The sequence below is a fragment of the Ochotona princeps genome, chromosome 23 (genome assembly GCF_030435755.1).
Source record: "Ochotona princeps isolate mOchPri1 chromosome 23, mOchPri1.hap1, whole genome shotgun sequence".
NCBI lineage: Eukaryota > Metazoa > Chordata > Mammalia > Lagomorpha > Ochotonidae > Ochotona > Ochotona princeps.
In genome coordinates this window covers 11,441,761-11,467,906 of record NC_080854.1, presented here as the reverse complement: position 1 = coordinate 11,467,906, position 26,146 = coordinate 11,441,761, and the positions used below count along the sequence as shown (strand labels likewise).

The 26,146-nt window shown below is 47.4% G+C and overlaps 1 protein-coding gene across 2 annotated transcripts in view; it reads left to right on the top strand.

Annotated features, from left to right (window-relative positions):
• Positions 1-3,901: 3,901 nt before the first annotated feature.
• MAP3K1 (mitogen-activated protein kinase kinase kinase 1) overlaps positions 3,902-26,146 on the top strand; it is a 75,215-nt gene continuing 52,970 nt past the window's right edge. The window contains exon 1 of one of the 2 annotated variants that reach the window (XM_004583803.2): positions 3,902-4,418. In XM_004583803.2, the coding sequence (XP_004583860.2) occupies positions 3,919-4,418 (500 nt within the window). In that variant the 5' untranslated portion in view covers positions 3,902-3,918. Of the gene's footprint in view, positions 4,419-5,479; positions 5,672-26,146 lie in introns of those variants that run through there. The other variant, XM_058680191.1, reaches the window with a different exon arrangement.

Sequence of the window (26,146 nt, the reverse complement as noted above, 5' to 3'; positions counted from 1 at the left end):
CCAGTGCTCACAGCCTCATGTATCTTTGTCACATATTGCAATGCCTAGAATTTTTCTTTAAAACAAAGTGAGTACAAATACACTTTCCAATCTTTTACACTGGTTACATCCGCAACTAATTTGACAGATTTGTTTTTCAATGTCTCCCCTTCATTTCTTTTCCAAAATATTTCACTTCATTAGAATAACTTGGTGCATGCACACATTCACATTCTATTAACTTCATAATCAATAGTATACCCTGTAATTAGACTTCACAAGGACAGTTATAAGAAGTGCTATGAGATTTTGGAAGAAGTACAATAGATTCCTCAGGGGCCAGAACTCTTTGGAGGGGAACAGAAGTGGCCCTGAGCACCTGCTGTGCTGAGGCATCCATTGGCATGCAGCACACCACACCAGCCACGGCTGTGATCCGCTCCCAGGTGAGAAAGTCAATGACACAGTGTCAGTTAGAGCATGCAGAGGGTCCATTATCCCATAGAAAGCGACAGTTTATGGTTTGAAACACCTGGGAAGTATGATATCCGAAAAGTTCTAGCTTAGAACCTGGTCAAGTATTCCATAACGAATATGTAGAAGGCTGGTGGAACCCCAGCCTTTGTTTGATCATCCATCTGGTTTTACATGCAATTAAGACACAGGTGTCACAAACAGAGCTATATGATATGAGGATATTTCCCTACTGAAGACTCAGAAGCTGCATCAGAGTCAGCTTGATAAATACGCACAAATATTCCCAGGGGCAAGTTTTGGGCACAGGGATTAAGACGAAACTTGGGACACCTGCTCCACACAGAGTGCCTTGGGTTTGGAGTCTCAGTTCCATTTCCAAGCCAGCTTCCTGCTGATGTGCACCCCAGGAGGCAGCAGGTGATAGCTCAAACACCTGAGTCCCTGTCTCCCAAGTGAGAGACCTAGGCTGTATTTTAGCCCAGTCTCAGCTATTGTGGATATCTGGGGAGTGAACCAACAGATGGAAGATCTGTGTCTCTTTCTCTATTTCAAATAAAAAGTAAAAATAAAAAAAGTATAGATGGGAATATTTTACTATTTTTACAGAACTGAAAAACAACAGACTATATTCCCAGCAATGTGTGAGTAGACACTTGATAAATACATGATGAATGAGCTACAGCCCATGTGCAGTAAGCCTTTTCAATCTGGAGTCTGTGGTATTTATGCATGACGAGGAAGTGCCCAGTGGTAAAATTAATCCTCTGAGTGAATGCGGTAACAGAGTTGGAGTGTGACTTAGGTGATTCCCAGAAGCATTACGCAGAAGCAGTGATCTGTAGAGCACTAGCTGAAAGGTTACCTAAATTGTTAAGCCCTACCCGACATTGCTGCGAACTCCAGGTCACAGTGAGGAGGACAACAACGCCTACAAAAATAGTAACGGGAGTTCTGGGTGTGAAAGCAACCTGGGGAGAAACGCAAGTGTCCTTTACGGCATTAAACAAACTGACACGATTCAGTTCTGTATTAGCTTGAGAGCCGACACAGGTCTCGGTGTAATGATACCGAACTGGATCCAGCAGCCCTGAATTCAGACCTAAAGGCTTTAACTGTCCTTAAGACTCAAAGTGTAGCAGTGCACTTTTGCAGAATTACATGCTCCTCAAAGGCAACCTTGTGTTTGCCTATGGCAGCAGCAGAACTAGACACATCTTTTGATAAGTTTTCTCCTTTCAAAAAAAAAAATCTCCACGGAGGTCTGAGCATTTGGCTAAGCAGTTGACACCCACCTCCTCCACCGGTGTGTCTGGGTCCTGTTCTAGGATCCAAGTCCCAACTTAAGCTTCCTGCCTGTGAAGACCATGGAAAGCCCTGGTGCTGGTTCAAGTGTATGGTTCCTGGCTACCTAGGTGGGGGATCTGCATGACATCCCAGCTCCTGGCTCTGGCCCCAGGCCAGTCCTGGCCGCTGTGGGCATCTAAGGAGTAAACTAACAGAACAGAGTTCTCTCTCTCTCTCCTGTAAATAAACAAACCTCTTTTATCAACATGTCTGTATACAGTTGCAAAACAACCACCTGAGGTACAAGGAGTTGCCTAAAAGATGTAAGGGAAAATAGCTCAAAGCACCAAAATTTAGGCGGAAATCCATCACTCAAGTTTCTCCGTGGTATTTTGTAGTGACAGATGGAGGTCAGAAAATGGCAACCTCTCCATGGCGTGGCACCCCAGACCCTCTCATTTTGTCCCCTACAATCGCTATGGAGGAGGCCGGAGATGCTGTCTCCTGCAGCTCCGATCTCCGAAGCTGGCCAGTTGGAACCACTCTGAATGGCTAAAGAGTTCCACCTTACTTTTCCCACTTACGGGTATTCGAGGAAGTGCGTGCACATTTAAAAGCTTCGAGATCTAAATCCGAAGCAGAACAGTCTACCCTGTTCAATTTAGGGTTTAGTGGGTGTGACAATCCGGGAAGACCTGGGAAATAACTACTGTTTGGTTTGGACGATACACTTGACTGCCATTAAAAAGCATATAATTACAGCCTAAATGTAGACTTTAAATTCTCTACAGATTTACTTCGACTTTCAAAATGTATACCGTTGGATGTAGCGATCTCATAGGACAGATGGAGCGGCAGGATGTCTGACATTAGGGCCCCTCGCACCATCACGCTCCCTTGCTAACATTCTACCTGAAAACCCAGAGGGATTATTTTCTAAACAGTTAAGGCTTTTGTCTGAACAGTTATATGTGGGAACTTGATTTCATTCAATACTTCACAAAATCAATCTAGAAACGCTGCTCCTGGGAGCGTGCGGATAAACGCCACTCGGTTGGGCAAAGGGTAGAGACTTGTCAAACATGTCAGGGGTGGCCTTTTCCACGCCGAAGTGCCCTCCAGTCGAATCTCCCTTGGCCTAGGAGGCTTTCACCACGTCCGACACCGCCAGCCCCGCAGGGACGGCCGCCTGACCCTGTCGGGAAAGAGGGACGTGCAGCGAGCCGCATCCGAGCCGCGGGGTGACATGAGCTAGCACTTCCTGGCACAGGACTGGTTCCTGCCCCAAACGTGCTCTCTGCGGCTCTGTGCACGGAGCCTTTCCGGAGAGGTCGGCCGGGACCCTCCCACCCCTTCCAGGCCCTCGGGGTCTCGGGAGCGGGGGTGTCTCGCATCCAAAGCGACGGGAGGTGGACACGATAGTCTAATAAGCGCGGAGGTTTATCAATTAGGAACACCGGGGTGCAGCGGGGCACACAGGGGGAAGGAACGCTTTCCTGAACACCAACTTGAGTGTTCTGGTGAGCCGCGACACTTGTGCGGAGCCTGGGTTTGCTTTCGCTTTGCAGTATGCGACAATCCTGGCCGCCACCTGCGCGGCCCCAGGCAGGGTTGGGGGCTGAGGGGGTGCGGCGGGAGACCGGTCTGTACCAGAATCCCCCAGACGCCCCACAGCCACGGGCGCGGCGAATGACAGGACCCAAGTGCCAACGAATCGCTTCCTTTACCAGCTCCCGGCCAGCCGGGTTGAGACTCTGCTGCGTCGGAAGGAAGCGGCGTGAGAACGCCGGGGGAGTCTCCTCAGGTGGCCGCTCGCGGCCCGCACTACCTGGTCAGCGCTGCGGGGGTAACGCGCAGAGCCCAAGGGCGCCGCCGCCCCTCACACCTCCGAGCCCACCTAGCCTGCCCGCGCACCGGGTCCGGGAGCGCAGCCCACCCCGTCCCACCTGCCGCCGCCCCCTTGGCCTCCAGGCCCCGCGCGCCGGACCCCAGCGCGCCCGGCCTCCCTCACGCCCGTCGGGCCCCCGGGCCGGGCGCCCCGCGCGGCCGCGCTCACTCAGTTGGCGCAGGCGGGCCCCACGCCGGCGGCGCAGTGCCCGCCCGTCCGCCCGCCCCCTTCGCTCTCCCCGCCCCCTCCCTCCCTCGCAGGGGCCGAGCGAATGTAGCCCGCGAGAGAAAATGGCGGCGGCGGCGGGGAATCGCGCCTCGTCGTCGGGCTTCCCGGGCGCCAGGGCGGCGAGCCCCGAGGCGGTCGGCGGCGGCGGAGGGGCCCTCCAGGCGAACAGCGTGCCCGGGGTCGTCGTCGCCGCCGCCGCCGCCGCCGCGGGGCTGCTGCGGGATCCGGGCAGCGCGGGCCGCGAGCGGGCGGACTGGCGGCGGCGGCAGCTGCGCAAAGTGCGGAGTGTGGAGCTGGACCAGCTGCCCGAGCCGCCGCTCTTCCTCGGCGCCTCACCGCCGTCCTCTTCCACTTCCCCGTCGCCCGAGCCCTCGGACGCGGCGGTGACGGCGGCGGGCACGAGCGCCGGCGGCTTCCAGGCTGTGGTGCCGCCGCCTCACGGAGCCCACCCAGCCGAGCCGTCGGCCGCGCCGGACAGAGGCGCCCCGAGCCCCGCGGGGGCCGAGCCCGGGGAGAAGCGGGCGTCCGCCTCAGAGCAGCCTCCTGCAGCGGCCCCCGCCGGGTGAGCAGCGCGGTCGTGGGGGTGCGGCGGGCATTGGGGTGGTGGTGGAGGGTGGTAGGAGAGGCCGGGCGGGCGAACGGGCAATGAATGAATCCCGGGCACTGCGCACAGCGTCCTGAAGCTCGCCGCAGCGGGACTGCGCGCTCCTTCTCCGGGACCCGCACCCCTCCAACCCCGAGTACCCCGGACCCCTTCGGAGTCGGACGGCGCCCCAGATCCGGGATGGGGACGTGCCGGAGAGTTTGTTATTGTTTGCAGACATGTGACAGGCGTGCGAGCCGCGCTGCGGGCTGCGGTTGCGAAAAGATACGGATTGCTCTCCCCCAACCCCACCACACGCGCGCACACACACACACGCACACACACACCCGGCTGGCTTTGTAGGGGCTGAGGAGGTCGGGGTTCTCCAGAAAGCCAGGCTGAGGGGACGGGGAGCAGCCCAGTGGCGCCCCCCGCCCCCCGCGAACGGGTGTTCCTGGCTGCCGGGGTATGGGGGTCCTGGGGAGCGAGGCCCAAGCCTGCGGCAGGCAGGGCTGATGAGGCGCCCAAGGTCGAGTGGGGGGCACGCAGGACCAAGGAGAAAGCAGGTCCCCGAGGACGTGACAGGCAGGGCTTGAGTCTCCGGGCAGGTCGGGGCAGCGGGTCCCTGGGCGCGGGCGGCGCGCCGGGCTTGCAGAGGCTCGGGACGGACCGCAGGGTAACCCCCTGTCAAAGCGGTGTCCCGCCGTCTGCAGGAGGCTCGCAGGTCGTGCGGGTGTGCTAACTTGGCGTCCACCCCCCTACCCCCCCGCACCGCACCCTAATTTAGGGATTTCTGGTGTTCTCGGGCACGCACACTCTCTGCTCGCCTAAGACGTTGAGTGACTTGCGCTGGGAGTTTGAATTTGGCCTTTGAAGTTTGCAATCGGCCGAGTGGTGCCGGAGCCAGGACCGGATGTGTCAGCCATTCAGTTTGAAAGCGGTGGTGACGGCTCCCCCAGCACCTCCGGCGTGACCCGGGTGGGATCGCGGTGTGGGCACCGGGGCTGCCTGCTTGGGGGCAGCTGCAGGGCCGCCCCCCACTGCCTCCCCCGGTGCGGTGGGCTGGGGCTCCGGGGAGTCTTCCGGTGCATGCGGAGGACGATCCGTTGGAGGCACTTTAGTCCAACGGTTCTTTGGCCTCGCCCTGTCTGGGCTCCTGGGAGTTTTTCTGCGGAAGAAAATGACTTTAAGTGTGACAGCCGTAACCCTTGATCTTCACAGAAATCTGACTGGTGCGTGCGGAGCGCGACGTCTTGGTGGGCATTTTGAGTTGGTAGAAATGCTTGTGGTGCTAGGCACTCGTTACATCGTAGAATTCCTTGACCTTTATTATTGGAGCAAAGTATGTCTTCTGGTGAGAGGAGTTTTGACAGTGGGAAATCTGTGGTTTTGCTGAGAGAGCTAGAGTGGCACTTTGTGTGTCCTTGATTTAGTTGTTGAAAATCAAATTATTACTTAGAAGTTGCTCCCCCCCCCACACAAGAATCCTAAAAAAATATGCTAAGTGCTGCACCATGGCAGCGTTCAGACGAAGGGGAGATCTGTGACTGGTATTTTCCCCTGTGCACTTGTACGTGTAAATTGGTATTCAGAAGTTACATTCCTCTGTGAAGGCTTTCCTGTTTGCTGCTCAAGTTAGGTTAAAACTGTATCTTTTAGAGTGTTTGTTACTGTAGGTGAACTCCAAAGAAGTCATCTTTCCAACTCAGTTTGAGAAATTAATTTTACCTAATTTCATGAGACCTGATTTTTTGGGATTCAAGAATTTAGCAAACATCAGCATTCTATATATTTAAAGTGTAGTATAAGTGAAAATACAAAAGTTGTTTAGTGGCAGGCCTTGACATGGAATAAGAAGACCAAGTTGGGGGCAGATAGAATTGTGGGACTGGGCCACCCATGCTTGATTTTTTTACATTTTATAACTGTTAATACCCCCTTTTTGTGTGTAAGAGGTCTGTTATGGCACAATATGTAAAATAGCAGACTGCTGAATAGACAGCTTTTTAAAAGTTCATTTTATTAATCAGAATACTGTTGTCCCAAATGTCCTGAGTAAAGATTTCACTCTGGTAAAATGCTGATTTCCTATGTTTTTGAAATATATGTTCCTATGTTCTTTGACATGGGAGTTGAAATTTATTTAAGTCTGTCAGCATAAATCTGATTATGAGGAAAATAGTTGCATCAAATAACTTTTTAGTTATTTATATTGCATGTTATGTTTTATTATTTGCTGTTTTAAGTCTTAGAAGAAAAAATTTTGATGATATAACGTTCTATCAGAATCCCAGTTGAATTTTTCATTTTGTTTTTTAAACAGTAGTTACAATCATACCTTAAATTCAAAACTTGGACACCAGATTTTCAAGCATTTTTATATCTCAGTAATAAAGGTCTGAAAAATCCCTTTTGTCTAAATATTTGTTTTTTAAAAAGACACCTCTGTGGTTTTTCTAATTTTACAATTTCCTTCAATATCTGATATTTGGATGTGAAAATTGAGGATGTAGACGATACATTTGTAAAGCATACATTTTATAAATAGTAGCTCCTTACATTTGAGGATTTTTAAGTCTCTCCCTCTTTGTTTAGCTGAAATGAGTGTTGTGCTTTTAAATGGCACCCAAGGGTTTGGAATTTCTCCTGATGTTACAGAATCCCTGGCTTTTCTTGCTATTTGCTGCCTTTGAAGAAAAATTACAGTGTTGTTCTCCATTGACCAGGCTGCTGTGAGTTTAGTAGATATAATTATTCCATCCTATTTTTGTAACTTAAAAAACCAAACTCTCAATTTGCTGGCCCTATGGAAGAACAAGATATGCTATACTTGTTAATGTTTTTGTTTAAAACTACAGATATCTCATAGGCTGCTTTTATATTTTCATACAGCCCTCAGTTTCACTTCCTTTTAGAAGCTGCTTGCTTAAAAATATAATTTGGTAACCTTTTGCTAGAAAGATTTTAAAGCATTTCTACCTAAAAATAAGTCCTTTACAAAATTGGTGATTTCACCAAAACAGTAGAGGTAATCACATAACTTAGTCTTTTATGAATTCCCAAGATTTGTGGTTATGAACTGTCTTCGAGTTTCATTTTAAATTGGGCAAGAAAATTAATGCTTTCTTCAAAGATTAACCTTGTTTAATATAGTTCTGGAAGAGAAATATCAGAACTAAAATTGTTGCCAACTTCTGTTTTCTTTTCATATCTGATTTTGGCAAGGGTGACTGGTTAACCAACATTCCTTAATAGATGATTTCCAATACACTGTAATAACTCCATTTTGGTAGGAAAAACAGGAAGCAGCCCTGTCCATTGATGTTCCTTCGCGTCTTCTGTAGCACCGTGAGCATAATGTGTGGGCATGCCTCAGAGATGGTCACTGACTCTTCGGCCTGAAGTTTTCAGAATGTGCAAAGAAAGGAGTGTTCTTTTGCTTTCAACTAGGCCAGACAAACCAGCTGCAGCTTGCCTAGGCTGAGTCGGCTCGTCAAATCCATGACACTGGCTGTGTGCATTCCAGAGGAAGAAATGATGGGGTGGCAAGGTAGCTAATGGGGAGTGGATTCCCCTGAAGAAAAATAAGGGACATTCAGAAAAGCTCAGAGAAGGCACTGGTTTTGCACCTTGTACCCCAGTCATTTTCTTGAGTTTTAAGTGTTGTCTCTTGGGATGGAAGGCAGTGGGAGAAAAAAAATGTGACCTGGGGTTTTGACAGTGTTGGGAAGCTGCTTAGGAGCTGTATGTATATGCACCCTTCTGACGTACGCCTGCCTTGCTTCTGTCACTGTTACCAAGGGTATTCCTTAGACTTGGGGTTGGTCCAAACTACTGGCCTCTGTCTATACCCTAAGTCAGGAGAGACAGCCATGTGGTAGAATGTAAGGAAATAGGCGATATTAGGAACAAACCAGAGTTGTCCTTAAGACCTAATTGAAGACCATTTGTAATCCCGGAAGACTTAGTTGGGATCAGGAGTAGAATAAATGGCTCATTGCAACATAATGATATTATTCAAGGGCTCTTTTCAAATTGTTGCAATGTAAGGATTTTACCCATGGCTCAGTGCACGTATGAATAGGTTTAGTCCTTTGCCTTGCCTTCCTTGAGTGTCAGGCAAGTTGATTTGCATATTATCTGACTTAATCATCACAGCCCTTCCAGACAGTGGGAACTCCTTCAGGTGTTAAGGGCCACAGGATCTCACAGTCAGAAGACCCACAGCTGTTGGTTTATTCTGTGATGCCTCCTGTTTCCTTTTCAAATTAGTAATCAAATTGGTGATTTTGAAGGAGGATGTTGTCTGCAGGAGAAGACTAGACTGCCAGCTAGGTCTCTGCGTTGTTACATTGGTCCTCAAATGTGTACAGAGTGCTTCAAAAGCTTCATTGAAAATGCGATTAAAAGGTAAATTTAGGAGCCCTCAGTCATGGTGCCTGTGTCCCTGGTTTGAGTGCCTAGGTTTGCTTTCTGGCTCTGGCTCCAGCTTCTTGTCAGAACAGGCAGTGGATGAGAGCTCCAGTGACTGGGTGTGTCTGCTCCCCACTGGGGAGGCCTGCGTTGAGCTCCCTGCACTTGGCTCTCGGCCTGGCCTTGGTGGGCGCATCCGAGGAGTGAACCAGCAGAACGGAGCTGTGTCTGCTCAGGTTTACTTTGGTGCAGAAGCTTTTGAAATCCGTGCTTGAAAAGGTCTTCAGAAAGTTTTTGGAAATGAATATTATTTAAAAACAAAAACAAAAACAAACCTGTGGATTTCAAAAATTGCTCCTCCAAAAATTGGCTTTTAATTTCATTTTCTATGAACTTCTCAAGTTCCCGTATGCACATCTTTCCATCATCTGGCCTCGTTCCTGTAATAATTTTTCTGTGTTTAGATCCACTCCACTCTCCATCATGTTAGGCAAAGAGGATGAGTGATTTGTGCTGAATGTTTACTTATATGTGTTGGTTTGTGTTACGTTAAACTAGGGGTTAAAAGGAGGTTGCAAAAATAGTAATAACTTGGTATTAACATCACTTGCTTATCTAAATCATCACCCCGGGAGAGATGCTGTTGGACCCCAGCCCTTAGTTACAATTTTAGATTTCATTCAGTGATTGAGCATTCACCAGCCTCTGCGGGTGTGGTCCAGGTGGCGGGCGGGGGGGGGGGGGGGTGTGTTGGGGTGTCAGGGAAGGTTGGGGAGGAAGCTGATCATGCACAGCTTCTTTGTCTGGTGATGGGTTACAATGTAGGCTGGTTTGAAAACCTCATGCCAAGAGCTTGAGAGAGGGGGATCCAGAGGAGCCCCCTGATTAAACTGGATGCTGAGTCTCATCCGCAGCATGCCATTCCTGGCCCTGTGGTGAGTGCCACAGTACCGTCCTCACTTTGTGAGCACTCAAGCATACGTTCCAGCATCGTAGTGAGGACCGGTGGGCTTGTCCTGCCTTCTTTTGGTACGTTCAGCCAGGTTGGTTTTGATTCTGTGCCTTCTTTCCCTTCTTGTAGAACAGTTACGTGATGGGTTGGGCCTGGAGGGTAGGGTGGGGAGGGGAGTGGTGTTTCAATGCAGATTAATAACAAGATTTTTTGGTAAGATTTATTTTTCTTTTTATTTGAAGGTAGATTTTACATACAGAGAAGGGGAGACAAAGAGATTTTTGATCTGCTGTTTCACTCTCCAAATGGCAGCCACAGCCAGAGCTGATCTGATCTGAAGCCCGGAGCCAGGAGCCTCCTCCAGGTCTCCCACATGGGTGCAGGAGCCCAAGGACTTGAGCCATCGTCTGCTGCTTCTCCAGGCTATAAACAGGAAGCTGGATCAGAATTGGAGCAGCTAGAATTTGAACCAGTGTCTGGAGGGGATGCCACACCACACGCAGAAGCTTAGGTTACTAAGCTATGACAGCAGCCCCTCCACTAACTTTTTCAAGTGCCCTTGTATCTACAAATACTGCTAACATAAAATACTGCTTTTTTTTTTAAATTTATTAATTTCATTGCATTATGTGACACATTTTCTTTTTAATGCACTGGAATTCCCCCCGCCCCTCCCCAACACCCCCCCCCCCCAACGGTGGATTGCTCCTCCTTGTTGCATTTCCATAGTTCAAATTCAGTTGAGATTCTTTCATTGGAGGTTTTGACCAATCATAAAGTCCAGCATCTTATTGTCCTGGTAAGTTCAATGGCTTCTTGGTGAGACCATCTCTGGTCTGAAGGTAGAACCAGCAGAGTATCATCCCAATCAAGTAAAAAACCCAACATAATATTTACAACCATTTACAACATTATGGCATTAATTGACATGGTATTGATTAACCAATATGTTACTAGGGAAATGCATGTTCTCGACCACAACCTGTGACTTCCTCATAGACATTTCAATTTTGGTTTATATTCAGCCATGTTCTATATACCTTAAAATGGCTATAGATTGCTATTCAGCTGTCTCTTGTCTATTTCAGTGTTAGTATTTAGCATTTTATAGCATTGAAGCATGATTTTGCTGAACCTGGTTGTTTTTCAGGTAGTCTAACTCTATAACTTTAACAGGACAAATGTCAACAGTTTAGGTGAACGTTTTTGGGAGGGGTGTGCAGAGGAATCTTCAACACCCCAGAGAGGAGTAACTGATCTTTGTGTCCCACCCAGTGAGTTATAAGTGCATCCCGGCTAGCCGCTTCCTGTCTGTTTCTAAGCTTTCCTAGTTGTTCTCTGTCTATCTATTCTAGTTTGTTTGTTCATATGTTTGTTTGTTATGAGGGGTTTCTGGAGCAATCCTGATGGTCCTTACAAAAGAGGGTGGGGACCCAAAGTTGGAAGCAGTCAAGGGCCAGAGAAAGCTTCTCTCCCTTGTTTCGAAGGAAGTTTACTGTTCTTCTGTTTCTGTGGACTGCTCAGGGATCCTGGTTGTCGTTCCGATGACCCTGGATCCTGCAAGGCAGGAATTGGGCTTCTTCCATCCCACATTGTAGATCCAAATGGGGGTGGGTGACCTCAGAGTTCTTGGCCATTGAAGGCACTCCTTTTCCCCCGTGGTCTCCTTGGCAGTAGGGATGTAGTCCTCGGTGGTCGTACTGATAGTCCTTGGTGAGGCTTTGGGAGTCTTCAGGGTTGGGATACAAGCCTCCTCCTGTCCCCCTGCTCCACTCTGGGGTCCCCCTAAAATACTGCTTTTTAAAACATAACACTGATTGCACTGGCCCCAGTTTCTAACAATTTGTGCCGGTGCTGTTAAGCATAACTGTAAGTTCAAGTGGAATTTTCTTTTAAGAGAAAATTAAAATAGGAGCATGTAGAGCAAGAGATGGGTTATTTGCCCATACTAGTGTTAAAATTTAAGTTTTGGAGCCTGCATTGTGGTGTTGTGGCTTAAGCTGCTGCCTGCAAGGTCAGCATTCCATATGGGTACTAGTTCGAATCTCAGATGCTCCATTTCCCAACTGGCTCCTTGCCAATGCCCGGAAAGCAACAGAAAATGACCCACATGCTCAGCTCCCCCACCCATGTGGGAGACCCAGGTGAAACTCCTAACTAGGGAATGAATGAGCAGGTGGAAGAGCGCTCTCGCTCTCTCTCTCTCTCTCTCTCTCTCTCTCTCTCTCTCTCTCTCTCTCTCTCCCCCTCCCTCCCTCCCAACTCCCTCCCCCTCCCTCCCTCCCCCCTCCCTCCCCCTCTCTCTAATTCTTTCAGATAAATAAGTAAATCTAATAAGTAGAATTCAGACTTCATTGTAACTAACAACAGTCCTATTAGTTAGGAAAACAATATAGGGAAATATAAAATGTGTTCTAGGGGAAGGGGTGGTTACCTTTTTTCTGCCAAGGGCCATCTGGATATATATATATATAGCATCATTCACATGCCACATGGAATTATCAACTTAAAAATTAGCCTTGGGGCCCGTGCTGTGGTGTACTCTAGGCTAAGCCTGCCCCTGCAGTGCTGGCATTTCCATATTGGTGCTGGTTCAAGTCCCAGCTGCTTCCAGTCCGGCTCCTTGTTTGTGGCCTGGGAAAGCAGCGAAAGAGGGCTCAAGTCTTTAGGCCCCTGCATGTAAGTGGGGAACCCAAAGGAACTTCATGGCTCATTCCTGGTTTAGGTCTGCTGAGCTGCAGCCATTTCTGGCCATATGAGAAGTAGATCAGCAGAAGGAAGATCTCTCTCTCTCTCTCTCTGACTCTTCCTCCTCTCTGTAACTCTGCCTTTCCAATAAAGATACAGTAAATCTTAAAACCAAGAATCGTCTTGCTACAGATTTACTGAATTACAAGTCCTACTGTAGTTGCCTGGGCAGTGCCAGACCCCATGATTTTGGAGGCCTTGGGTAGCTGGTGGGCCAGACAGTCCCCATTCCTGGGCATAAGGTGGTATCCTTGTTCAAACCTACACTGCGTGACATGTTACGATTGGCTTAGTTCCACCTGGCGTGGAAGGAAGTTCTGTACCATTGGTGACCAAGCCCTCTAGAGTGGCAGGCTGATTAGTTTGATGTGGCAGATTGAGATGTGGTAGTGTATTGAGAATTGTTAAGGCACAAGGGTCTGTCTCTGAGAGTGCACATCGGACCCCTGGGACTCCGTGATGAATCCATTGGACCCTTTGAGGACGGCGGGAAGTCTCCAAGCTACATGGCAGGGAACAACTGTGGTTAGTGTGTTAACTGTGTTACATGGGAACATCATGATAGTAGGTATGTGTAGGGAGAGGGCAGACACACAGCTGCAGGTGGAGGCCCTGCTCCCAAGAATTAGATGTGGTCAGTCTTTCTCATTATTGCCTGAATGATCATTTAACTGATATATTATCAAATAAACTTCAGACTAGTCTTAGAGCATTCTGAATACCTAGCACCCTTTTGTTAGCAGCCCTGGAATTCTGTCTTATTCCTTGCAGCACCTCCCAGCACCTAGGTGTGTCCGACACCCAATGAATATTTGGTGTCCCTCAGTGTTAGCACAAGATAACTTTTCCCTGTTGGTAATGTTTAATTAGTGTGTCTGAAAATCACAGTAACTGCATGTGAAGTGATTTTAACGAAATCCTAGCTTTAGATTTGAAAACAGGAATTGTTTCTTGTGAGTTATACGTTGCTTGGTGTTTAGTAGCGGTCATTGATAATACTCACTGACCAGCTTTATATAATGTAAAATTGCAATCATTCATACATTTTAATGACTACGTGTAGTTATAATAAAACTGGAGCCATGACCAGACTGTCAGATATCAAGAAAACTGAGTTCCTGGCCTTAGAAAGTGCCTAGTTCCTTATGTTAATGGCTCAGCCATCTGGATTTTCTCCTTTATCTTCTTCCTTGTGGCCCATCTGTGCCCTCCTGCATGTCCATGTTCTCTGCCCCTCAGGGTGCTCCTAGGTGGCCTCTCTCTTTCTTCCATTCTCACCCCAGCTTCACTAGCACCCTCCGATCAGTTACTGGCTGTTCATAAACATTTGCTGAGTTTGGTTTCTTAACCATGACCTCCCCTAAACTCTGGGCCTGCACCTGTCTGTCACTTCCACACCCAGATGTCCAGTACCAAATGCACAGTCCTCCCAAATCCAGCTCTCATCGTATTCCCTGCACATTACAGCACTGAACCAGCCAGGCACCGAGCCATCTGCCACTGGGCCTGATGGCACAGCCTTCTTTCTCATAGCCTCTGTAGTCTGCTTTCTCCCTTGAGATCTGTAAGCCATGCTGTGGCTGGAGCAGTCATGTCAGAGTGTGAGTACCTTCATAATGTCCTCCCTCCAGAAAACTGAACAAATCAGGTAAAAGCTTACACACACCTTCCGTTTGGATAAAGACCAGAGAATCCGTGATGTGCTGCACCAAGTCCCTGCCTGCTGGGCCAGCTGCCTCTCGGCACACTTGCCCCTGCTCTTTGTAGGTTTGCCTCCTTCCCTCACTGTGGCATCCACTGTTGCCTCAGGGAAGCCTGCCCTGACCCCTGCCTTTGTCTCCGCAGCATCCCCACAGGCAGTGTTGGGACTCTACATGGTTATCTCCTCGGCTGAGTGATAGCCATCCCCAGCAAGTCCAAGCACCTGAGTGGCAGGGCCTGTGGTTGTGGGGGAACCCAGGGAAATGCCTGACCTGGAAGAAAGATTCATTGAATAAATGGATGAGCAGGGTAATGGCATGGCATAGGCATGTTCCAGCTCATGGGCCATCTTTCTTTTTGCCTTTTGATCAGATGTAGTTTACAAGCCAGCTGAGAAGGAGTTAAATGGTATAAGTCTAGACTATGGAGTTACCAAATTGTAGGTTTGTGGGTCCTTTGGAAGGTGGCTGGAATTGTAGACACGCCTAGTGCCTCAGGAGTAGAACTGTTTAATGTGGTAAGGAGCAAACAGGTGTCTTGCATGATCACTTTATGGGTACAAGTTTCTCACATGTATAAAACTCTTCAGTACTTTACTAGGAATTCGAGATTGCATACACACATAAGGGTATCTTACACTGACATGGTTATTCCTTTTTTGAAGTTCTAAAGTACTGAAACTGAAGATACTACTTTTAGGATTTGTGTTTCCAAAACCTTATTGCATGTAAAGTTCATTAATGTGACTAATTAAACTTGGGATCAATGCATTTGCATTAAAGAGAAGACTTGATAGGCAAGTACTTTTTGACAGGAAACACTTGAGCATTTACCTCTGGTAACTGAGCCTGGCAGTCTCCCTTATCTAGAACATGGTTTAGCACTGGGCAGACAGACTCCTGCAGCCAAGGGCTCCGTAACAAACCCTGCATTTTGAAGTCTTAGTTTTACACTTGGACAAGCTTTGAGTGCGTTTGTCCAGGACTGGCGATTAGATGTTACTCCGACAGTCTTTTGCATTTGGCTCCCTCAGCATGGAGCACCTAGAGGCAGGCAGGCAGGAGGGGCAGCAGTAAGAGCCCTGGTCATGACAGGTTTCCTGAAGACAGCTACCTTGGCAGGCATGATTGGGATAGAGGAGGACAGTAAAACGCCTTCGGGGGGGGGGGGGGGCCACCTGGGGAGCTCCTGAAGGTATAGATGCCTTACATCCCAGCACTGTTGCACGTTGCTTGCTGGATACCAGTCTCCTGATTGGTAAAGTGGATGTGGTCCAGGCTGTATATGCAAGCTTTTGTGTATAAAATTGCAACTGTGGCTCATTTTTAAAAAGTTTCTGTATACTCGGTAAATTGAAGTGACAGAGGTTATAACATAAAGGGAAACTTAGATGTGACTTTGATCCATGAAGTGGTAAGCCTCTAAGTTATCTGGAGAACATAGTTTTGTAACCTCAGTGATACAAAATAAATTAGATCTACTTTAAAATTGCATGCAGTGGGATCCACGCTGCTCATCAGAAACATCTTGTGGCTTGTCTGTAGAAAAAAAATATATAGATATTTTATCTGGCTTTATTTGGCTGGACTCCTTTTATACCTTGAAGTTTCTTTTAACATGCTTGTCTGTAAGCATTAAGCTGCTGCCGCCACCAGTAGGTACTGTCTGTTTTCCAAGATGAATTGCAAGGAGTCAGGTCCCCAAATCCAGCTTTGTAGCATTGACCAAATTAATCACGGCAAGGATTTTGATTTAATGAGATGGTTATTTGCAAAAGCACTGTAATGTCTACATATTCTAAGATGGTGTTTACTTGGAAACAGACATTTCAGTTTCTTATTCCTTCTTTTCCCGCAAAATTTCGTAATCCTCTGGCTACCTCTTATCTACTTTCTGGATTTCTGTTAATGATTTTAATTTATTTTCATTGAACCTTACAAAGAAGTATGGCAGCTTGATGTATCTATTAGTGTTGTTGGAGAAGTTCTAGTGTCTTATATATTGATTTATTTGGAAGAGTTAGAGAGGACACCCTGAGTTGTCTATACTCTGATTGACTCCCCAAATGGCTGCATGAGGCCAGGCTGAAACCAGGAGCCTGGAACTCCATTCTGGTCTCCAGTGTGGTTGGCAGGGATACAAGCACTGTGGCCATCTTGGGAACTGGATCTGAAGTGGAATTGCTTGAGACCAGCCAGGACTCAAACTGGTGCTTGTATAGGCTGTCAGTGTAGTGGGCAGTGGCTTAACTTGTTGTGACCCAGCACTGGCCTGGTTTTAGTGTCTTAATCTAAACTTACTTTGAATATAAAAAATACGTTTCAGTTGTTCTAGTGCACTGGCACCTCCATGTTGTTAAACTGTCTTGTAACGCAGTCCTAATGATGATGTTTAATATATCTTTTTTTTTTAATATATCTTTTTAAAAAGTGTCTAGATTGCTTAGCTATCATACTATGCACTATAGAATTTCCTTTTTTTCTTAATAGTATTTTTATATCCATGAACATAGAACTTTTTAAAAATATATTTGATCCTTTTTTTAAGTTTTTCTTTTTTAATTGGAAAGGCAGATTTACAGACAGAAGGAGAGACAGGTTCTGTCTGCTGGTTCACTCCCCAAGTGGTCACACCGGCCAGAGCTGAGCCAGTCTGAAGCTAGGAGCCAGGAACTTTTTCTGGGGCTCACATGTGGGTGTAGGGCCCAAGTACTTGAGCTATGCTCCACTGCCTCCCCAGGCCATTAGCAAGTAACTGGGTTGGAAATGGAGTAGCTGGGACTAGAACCGATGCCCATATGGGATGCTGGTATTGCAAGGCAGAGGATTAGCATGTTGAGCCACCACAGTGGCCCTTATAACTATGTATTTAATGAGCATGTAGTAGTCCATTATCTGGATGTCTAATTAATTAGCCAGTCTCTTATTTTAAGACATTTGCGTTATTTGTGGTGAAGTTACCAGGTCAAAAGTTGTGCGTATTCTAAAAATGGACCCATTAGCCTGCCAGACCCATGCCAGGTTACATACACATTGTGGTTTCTAAGATGCCCGATGCCCTGTATTCTTCCGCATGTTGTGTTTATCAGTTGTTCCTTTTTTACCAATCCAATGAAGAAGCACAGTTTCTTATTTTAACTTGCACTTCTTAGCATCATTGCGCATCTTAGATTTACTGGCAGTTCCATGTTTTTATTCTTTTCCTTTCATATGTAGGATCACATTGTTTATTTCTCGCCAGTCTGTAAGCTACTTTTGCATATTAGGAAAATCAGCTCCAACATTTGTGACAGTTGTTTTCCTTCCACTTTGTCTGGCTTTGGACTTTGAGGTATTTTGCATTAAATAAGCATTAGATTTGTTTTGTTTTGTTTCCATATTTTACTTCTTTGTGGCTTCTGTGTCTCGGTCCTGTAGATGGGCCTTTGGAGTGACTAAGAGTAAAGATGCCTGGCTTCTAGTCGAGGCTGTCCCACTATCAAGCAGTTAGAATAAAGTTAACTTTATTTCTCAGTTTTCCCCCCTTTGAAGATGATAATGGGCTTTAATTCACGTCTGTGAAGCTTGAATAGGTGTCTGTGTAGCCCTTGTCGTAGACTTGTGCCTGTGCACCTGTTTAGTAAGGGCAATCACTATTCTTACAGCATTCTAGCACTAGCCTTATGAGTTTCAAGAAGTACTTTAATTTCATCTCCATCTGATGACTTGGTGCTCCAGGCTGTGTCTTCCCCTGATTGACTGGGTGTCCCAACACTGTGTTTTGAGTTAAGACATCCCGTTCAGCACATACTGAATGTTAGTATATTTGGTAATTCCCAGGCACAGCAAGAGAAACTTCTTGCTCCAAGGGTCTAAGCAACTCAATCTGACGTTTCATAGAATGGTTATAACAAGGGTCGCTGGCCAGAGGAGGGGACCATTCCAGGGGCTTGTCAGCCGTGCCTGTGCTGAATCATTCTTACGGAGACGATGGTGCCTAAAGTACCCTGGCTGCAGTGCCAGGAGCCTGCAGCGGTTGTCTGTGGGACAGCTCCTGCTGTGTGGGGCAGGCTCTGCCAGGCCCTGCAGACACCAGTGCTTCAATCCAAACTCCTGGCCCCTCCGCGCCTGTGTCCTCACACGTGTCCATCTGAGTCAGCACTGCTACTGTCTCCCCAATTTCTCCTAGTCTTTGGTTTTCTCACCCCCAAGTCCTCCCCCAGGTGCCTGGTTCTGTTGTTGCGTGCTCCCTTACACCCACCTCCCTTTATCCCTCTCCCCACAGCTGCTAACCCAGGGTCACTGCAAACCTGAACCTCTGTCTTCTCCAGAAGGCCAGGCCAGCCAGGCCTCCGCTCACCTCACCACCCCTTCCGGGGCACCCCTGCCTAGTCCTCTGGTTCTGGGCTCGTGTTTTGTTCCCCGCTGTTCTTCAGTGTGCTGAGTGCCTGTTCCTCTACCCAAAACACTGATGCCTTCTGCTCTGAGATGTGTCTTGTGTTTGTATTCCCTTTGCAATAAAGGAGTATTGGCATTCTCCCAAAAACAAGTGGCGCTTGTGTAGAAGTCTGTCTTACAGTGTGGATCCTGTGAACTCTTGCTGCAGTTTCTCACCTATTTGTCACTTTGAACCTTCGTTAGTTTTTCTCCTGTCATCAGCTGGGCAGCTATGCATGTGGGGACAGCAGTGCTTACAAAGAGGTGTTTGTAAAGCAAACTTGATTTACTGGAAGGTGGATCCAGTGTACCCATCTCTGGCATTCTCTTCTGGAATAATGAAGAGCAGAGCAGTAAGCCGGCCAGAGCGAGTGTCTGTTTCATGCTGCCCCTCCTCACAGTTAGGGCATACTGGTGCTTTCGGGAAACACTCCCAAGTGACTGCCTCGAGCCAGGCGCTAAGCTGCTGGGATCCAGCCGGGAGGAAGTCTATGAGCAGCCCTTTGGCCTGGGGAGGGGGTGATTGGTGATAAGGGGGTTGTTGGGCGGAGGAGGTGTTGGCAGGGTATTCTGTGATGGGAGGCAGGGTTCCACGTCCTAAGGAGTGTGGAGGAAGGAAGCAGGTGAGAGGGACTGCCTTAGTGTGGGCAGAGAGCAAGCAAGTCCAGAAACCAGCAGCTGTGGGACCACGTGGAGGACAGCAGGAATAGCCTGGGTGGAGACCAGGTACCGATGAGTGCAGCGACCAAGTGAGGGACAAGGCTCAGCTCTGACTGGAGTGAGCACTCTGTCTTGTTACTGCTCCCACGGGCCCGTCCTTGGTCTCAGTGCTTTCACAAAATAAAAAGCCTTTGTCGTTGGACAGGTCACTACAGTGCATGAGGAAGTGGGTCAGGAGGCCCAAGAGCAGTGGAGCCAGAGCGCTGCATAGGACAGCGCGAGGCCTCCTGGCTAGACATGCCGGCTGGTGCACTTGCAGCAGCAAGCCTGTATCCGAGGGCTTTCCACATTAGCCAGAGATCTCATGCAGCATGGAGTCCGCCCCCTGTGATCCCAAATGTGGTGTAGGAACTGCTGGCTCCATTCCAGAACACTGTCACTCAGAACCTGGGTCCTTAGGATTGGCCGTGCTAGCTCCCCTCTGCCGCTAGACTCCGGGGCCTCAAATTTCTCACCCCAAAAATAGGGGTGAGTGTGGTGACCAGAAGAGACAGTGCAGCATGGCCTTGACTCAGAAGAGTACTCAGTTGTGGCTGACACCGCCGGAAGTAACAGTGAGGACCCACTGTTCAAAGTGAAACCTTTGACCATACAGAGGAGACCTGCTTAAGGTCACCTTGCCTGGTTACCTGTTAGGCTAACCAAAGGCGTTTGGTATGAGTTATGTGTCTGGAGCATGATGTGTTTTTCCTTATTATTTTGAGATGATTTGCTGCAAGAACATAAAACTACAACTTTCCAACTGCAATGCAGACGAAGCGTTTCGTCAGTCACAGATAAATCAGAGCTCTCATCACCCGGCGACTCAAGGCAGCTCCCCTGGGTTTCTCATCTGTGACAGGATTACTCTGTCTAATCTCTTCATTCCTTTCTAGTTCTAGAGCTTTCCAGAATTTAGTTTAAAATGTTTCTTGAAGCTGAGTTTGCTATCATTATGAAACAATTAGTTTTTGAACTTCCAGTTGTTGGGTTTATAAACTCCGGCTCCAGCATCAATAAGAAATACATAGGAAAAGCTTCCCAGCCCAGCTCTGGCATTGCAGGTACTTGAGGAATGAACCACGGGAAGGTCTCTTTTTCCCTCTCTGTCTTTGTCTGCCTTTCAAATAAAAATGGGTGTTGAGGCGATGCAGGGAGAAACAAAAAGAGGAAGAAAGGGAGGAAAACAAAAAAGAGAAAGAAGAAAGGGAATGCATTCATTGCATTCTAGAAAACTAAGACTTTGGAATGGATTTGGGATACGGTTTTCACTGGTTAGTCATTGAGATGACACTGGTTTGGCATGTATCTGCACAGACCTTGCTGCCCGTTGCAGTTCTCAGAACGCACTGCTGAGCACGTGGGCCTGCAGCAGGGAGTCCTTCCTGCCTGGTCACAGCCTGTACAGTTTGCTAGTTCTTAAACGTTGGGACCAGTTGTTCATGCCTGCATTCTGGGAACCGCAGCATACTCTTCAAACAAGGCTGTAGGGGAGAACAGAGCCAAGTCTTTTTGAACGTTGGTCACCTCAGCACCTCTGGGCAGCTCGCTGGAGCTGGCTGTGATAACTGGCTGTCAGTTTTGTCATGGTGGAGAAGGCAGCTGGAACGGCCCCTTCCTGGTGCAGAGCGAGGCTGTCCTGCAGTTACCTCCTCTGCAGGAGGATTTGCCAGCAGGGTTGTAAATAGTGCCAGAGACACAGGAACACAAAGCCTTCCCTGGGTGGGCGCCTCTCCAAAAAAGGCAGTTTGGGCATCAAAGAGAAAAAAGGTTTGTACTCAGAACTTTTGTGCTTTTTTTCTACTCTTCCTGCTCCCTGGGCCAAATTCTGGTGACAAGGTGTAAAACTGTTAGTATCTGAAGTCAGCATATCCAGATTCAGCAGCTTGATAAAGAATTGTGTTCAGAATTCCATGTGTAATAGCATCTTTAATTGTTGTTGAAGGTTTCCCAAAATGTGAAGGGGCCATCACAAAGTTTGTGGGAAAATGGAATTAAAACATCACGTTTTCTTGGTAAAAAAAAAATAATTTGAAATCCATGCTTAGTTTTTTCTTAGCGCTTATTTTTCGTGAACTTTATTTGGAGATTTGTTCATACTGAATGCCACAGATTTTCATTCCTAAAATAAAATTCCTAGAAAATTCCTATCTAAGTAGAAAATGTGATTGGTCGTATCTTGAGCCAAAATGAATTTTTTTTTTTAAGTTCTGTTTCTTGTTTTTCTCCCCTCCCACCCCACCACATATATGCCCCGTGTATGCACGCGGACACAGATCTTGCTGAAGGACCACCTCTTTGCTCCACACTGCAGTGGCGAGGTACCGAGACTGAATTCCACACTGGAGCAAAGTTGCCCATAGTGCCAAGTGAAGGCATCCCTGCTTTTCCCTGTGTCTCCTCAGTGGTTTTGTAAACGCACATCTCATGTCGGAGCAGGGATGAGATTCTGTTTTTGTGATCAGCTGGTACCCATGTGCTTTGTGTTTTAGATTCCTTCTGCTGCGTTCTTGGTCCTGGGCTCACTTCCTGTCTTCATGCTGTTAGGCTGCCCCTGCCAGGCTGGTTTGTGTGTGTGTGTGTGTGTGTGTGTGTGTGTGTGTGTTGATTGCATGAGCTCAGTTTACTACTTGGCCAGTAGTTTTGAAATCTGTCACAAATGTTAGCCTACAGACAGAATGTTATGTTCTCAGTTACTGATTTTTTTATTTCCAACCTGGACTTGGTTTTTTTCTTAATGTTCTGAGAGATCACCGCATAAAAGCTTGGGCAGCAGGAGTTTACTTCGTAGGTTTCTGATAAGGAATGTAACATATTTAGACTGTTGGTACAATTTTTCCCCTGTGTCTAGTCAACTGCATACGTCAAATCTTTTCAAATGCTATATTTTTTTACATAAACCACCAAAATATCCTGGAAATTTTAAGCATGTTGGCATTCCAGTGTCTTCCATTGTAAATGGTGGGTTAAAATTTTGGGTGTTTTTTTTTTTTTTTTTTCTTAGCGAGGTGTCTGGGAGTTGAGGCATCAGAGACTGTGTGTGGTCACTGCAGAGACCTCACAGCCATCATTTGCTCCTCCAGGGCGGTGTCAGCTGCTGTTCCCACCTAGAGACCCTGGCGCCATTACTGCTCTGTTGTGCAGTCTTGCCCACAGCACCGTCATGTTTTGAAGTCACTTGAAAAATGGAAACATCAAGTCCCACCTTGAAACTCCAGGTAGCAGAGGGTCTGTCTGCTGCAGCTGGATCCAAGTGGCCTGTCCGGGCAATGATGGCACAGAGACCTCCAGGAATTGTTCCTCCTGAGCACAGCAGGCCCAGGACAGCAGGCTGTTCTTGCTGTGATGTAAATGCAGCCAGCGAAACTCAGTTAAGGAGCAGTGGGATGGCGTAGAATCAGTCTCCAGAACAGGAACTGCAAACCCCAGACTGCCTTCCTTCTAACAAGTTAGACTGAGAGAGGAAGAGGGACCACCAGCCCTACATTTAACTCTTGGTGTGTGTGTGTGTGTAATATCATGTGTTCCTGTTTGCATTTTGTTTTTGTTGCTTTGAAGTTCAAGTTTCATTTGCCCAAGTACCAAGCAGTCCCATTTTGTCTGCCATTTCAATAATTGGTATCATGTTAATTTCTACACTTACTAAATAAGATTCAGAAACGTTGGCTCTTTTAAAACCTTGAACATTAAAGATAAAGACCTTTTGAACAGTGTGATTTATTTCAAGATGCCTTTGGTTGCCTGTGTAGAACTAATGGGAAAATGTGAAGCAGGTGAAGTCCTTGAGAATTTTCTTTGGCCTCTCAGTAGTCGCACACAGCACATAATGCAATGGAAGTCATACCTAGTGATAACTTCTTAAATTATCTGTTTAGAGCTCCCCAAAAGACAGGAAGCATCTGTGAAGCATTTTAACATGTTTTGCTATTTGCATGAAGTTCTAAGAAAAGAAGGCAGACTGTAAACACAAAATCAGTCTTCCATGTGTTTTCTGAGCAGAGTGCCAAAGAAGAGAGGGGACAGCAGACCACAGAGGGGCGTCAGCCTTCCTTGTGGGCTCAGTTTTGCAGTAGAACGGGGAGCTGCCTTGTGGTTGGTGTTACAGGTGATTGTTGCTGTCTCTGCTTGTAGGGCGCTTTGCTCATGACTCAATGTCTGCCTACATTTTGTCTCCAGTAACTGACCCAACCCGGAGAAGCAGTGTGAGCTGAGGGAAAGATGTGAACTATTACTGGAGAGGCAGAGAGAAGGAGAGAGGGAGTGAGGGAAGACTCCATGCACTGATTGGTTCACTCTCCAGATGCCGAAACAGCAGGGACTGGCGTGAGCCAGTCCAAGTCTGCCACTTTTCATTTGCGGTGATTTCCAATTCAACCCTATCTCAGACTTCAGCGTTCTTTTAGTTGGTGCGCTTTCCTAGTTTCAGGCAGTATTTATTTTATTTTATGATATATAACAATATCCAAAACCAGCATCTGCTATAAAGTTGTGCCTCAGTAAACTTCAGTTCATTTTTGCCTTTGTCAGTGTTTGTTCTCTTCCCCGGAAGTACGTTAAAGCTGGCCTGTTTATCAAGTGTGGGGCTTTTATTTTTGTGTCCAGCAGGCACCTGCTTTGGTAATTAAAAGAGCTTAGTGGCTCTGAGAGAACTTAGTCATCTGTCTACCCAGCAAACAAAGGAGATTAACTCTGGGGGTCAGTCAGGTAAAGCTGAAATCTCCTTCGTGGCAAGATAAATGGCCTTGCCCTTCACAGGGCTTTGACACTCCGTGATTTACTGTTCTTCAATAACAGTAACGTGTCTGCTATCCCATGAGCTGTTAATGGAGGCTTACATGCTCACTTCAAGTCAATCTACCAGTGCTAGGAACTGAGTGCTCCCCAGGTACTACTGGCTAGAGTCAGGGATGGTAGCAGAGTTTATGTCTTGTACTTGCTAGCTAGTGATTGGTTCACTCGAGCTAGTTTCATGAGAAGCTTTTGGAGAAATGGAGAGGTAGTTGCAGGTCTTACCTGAATTCAACAGGATTTGTTTTCTCTGAATGTGAGACCAGCTGCCTGGTTTGCATGTTTGGGAAGAAACTGCTATTATGCTTTAAGAAAGCCCTTTGAATTAAAATGTGAGTGGACATACCCACACCCTGCCCTGGTATCAAGGATGGTGCAAGAGTCAGGCTCTTGAAAATGATTTTGTTACGTACATTTTATTTGTGTGTAACTTTAAAAAGAACATATGTAGACCCCAGCGTGATGGCTCGATAGGTTAATCCTCCCTCTTCAAGTGCCGGGATCACGCATGGGTGCTGGTTTGTATCCCAGCTGCCCCACTTCCCATCCAGCTCCCTGCTTGTGGCCTGGGAAAGCAGAGGAGGACGGCCCAAAGGTTTGGTGTACCCTACACCCATTTGGGATACCTGGAAGAAGCTCCTGGCTCTTAGCTTCTGATCAGCCCAGCTCTGGCCATTGCAGCCACTTGGGGAGTGAATCAGTGGATGGAAGATCTTTGTCTCTCCTCTCTGTAAATATAATCTGCTTTTCCAATAAAAATAAATAAATATTTTTAAAAGAAGTGTGTGAGTTCAGTCCCTGCATTGCTTAACTCTATCTTATTATGATTACAGTAGCTCTGTCTACTGGATCAACGTATCAGGGCCTCTGATGGGTTCTATCTGATGATATCATTGCTTGGGGAAACCCTGGGTTGCTCCCACTCTGGCACACATGCCAAGGGGTGAATGGCTGCTTCAGCTTGGAAATCTGTGATAGGTGGATCCAGGCTCTTATCTGTACCTTTGAAAGGAGCAGGGAGCTAGATATTGGTTCCTTTTGCTGCCTGGGGAGGGACAGTATTTTCTGGAAGAGAACGGAGAGGATCCTGCAGAGAAGACATAGAGCTAAGGAGCAGATGATCAGCAGTGGTGATGTCCCTGGGCGAGGGCTGCCAACAGCCAGGATTCAACTGCTGCAGCAGGTTCAGTGGAGAGCTGGAAGGGGAAGCCCTGGTAGCCACCGGTGGATTAAAGGGACCCACTAAAGCCTGGGGGCAGAGGGAGGGGGAGGGAGTGGAGCCAGAGGGTTTGCAGAGACAGGCCTTGAAGAGTCTGCTGGAGTGGCTTTGTGTTTGAGGAGAAGAGGGGAAGTTGTGAGCATGCTTTTCTGAAACTTGACAGTCTGGAGGGGGTTAATTAACAGTTAATCAGGAAGCCAGTCTGATGAAAAGCTTTCCACCAGTAGGAAATGGGAAATACATACAGAGGAATTTTGACTTCATTTTTAGAGCTCATGATGTAATAAAAATGTAGTCACTGGGACAGATTTATTGAGACCTGACCCTGCTGGGCACTCAAGGACGCAGTAATAAAAGGTATGCAGCCCTGGTCCTGTTTTCATGGTTTCTGCTTGCATGGTTGTTTTTTTCCCCACATTTTGCAGACTTGTTTTAGGATTATCTCAGCATATGCTTTAAGTGTTCAGAGAGTTGTGTTCTTTCTGCAGCCTCTGGGTGCCTCTGGCATCTCTCTGCTTTTTTCCTAGCTGTGACTTTTCAGCCACCTAACAGAAGTTCTGTCCCTAGCTGAGTGGCAGTCAGGCAAATGCTGGTGAGCCAGAGCACAGTCATGGCAACTGCTGGGAAGATGATCCTGGAATACTTTCGTGGTCATAAGAAAAGAAAATATCAAGTCTCTTCAGATAGCTTTTGGAAAAAGAAAAAGAAAATAGGACCATTTTAGAAATACCCTTCTAGGTATCTCTGGCTCACGCTGTGTTTCCCCCTAGGC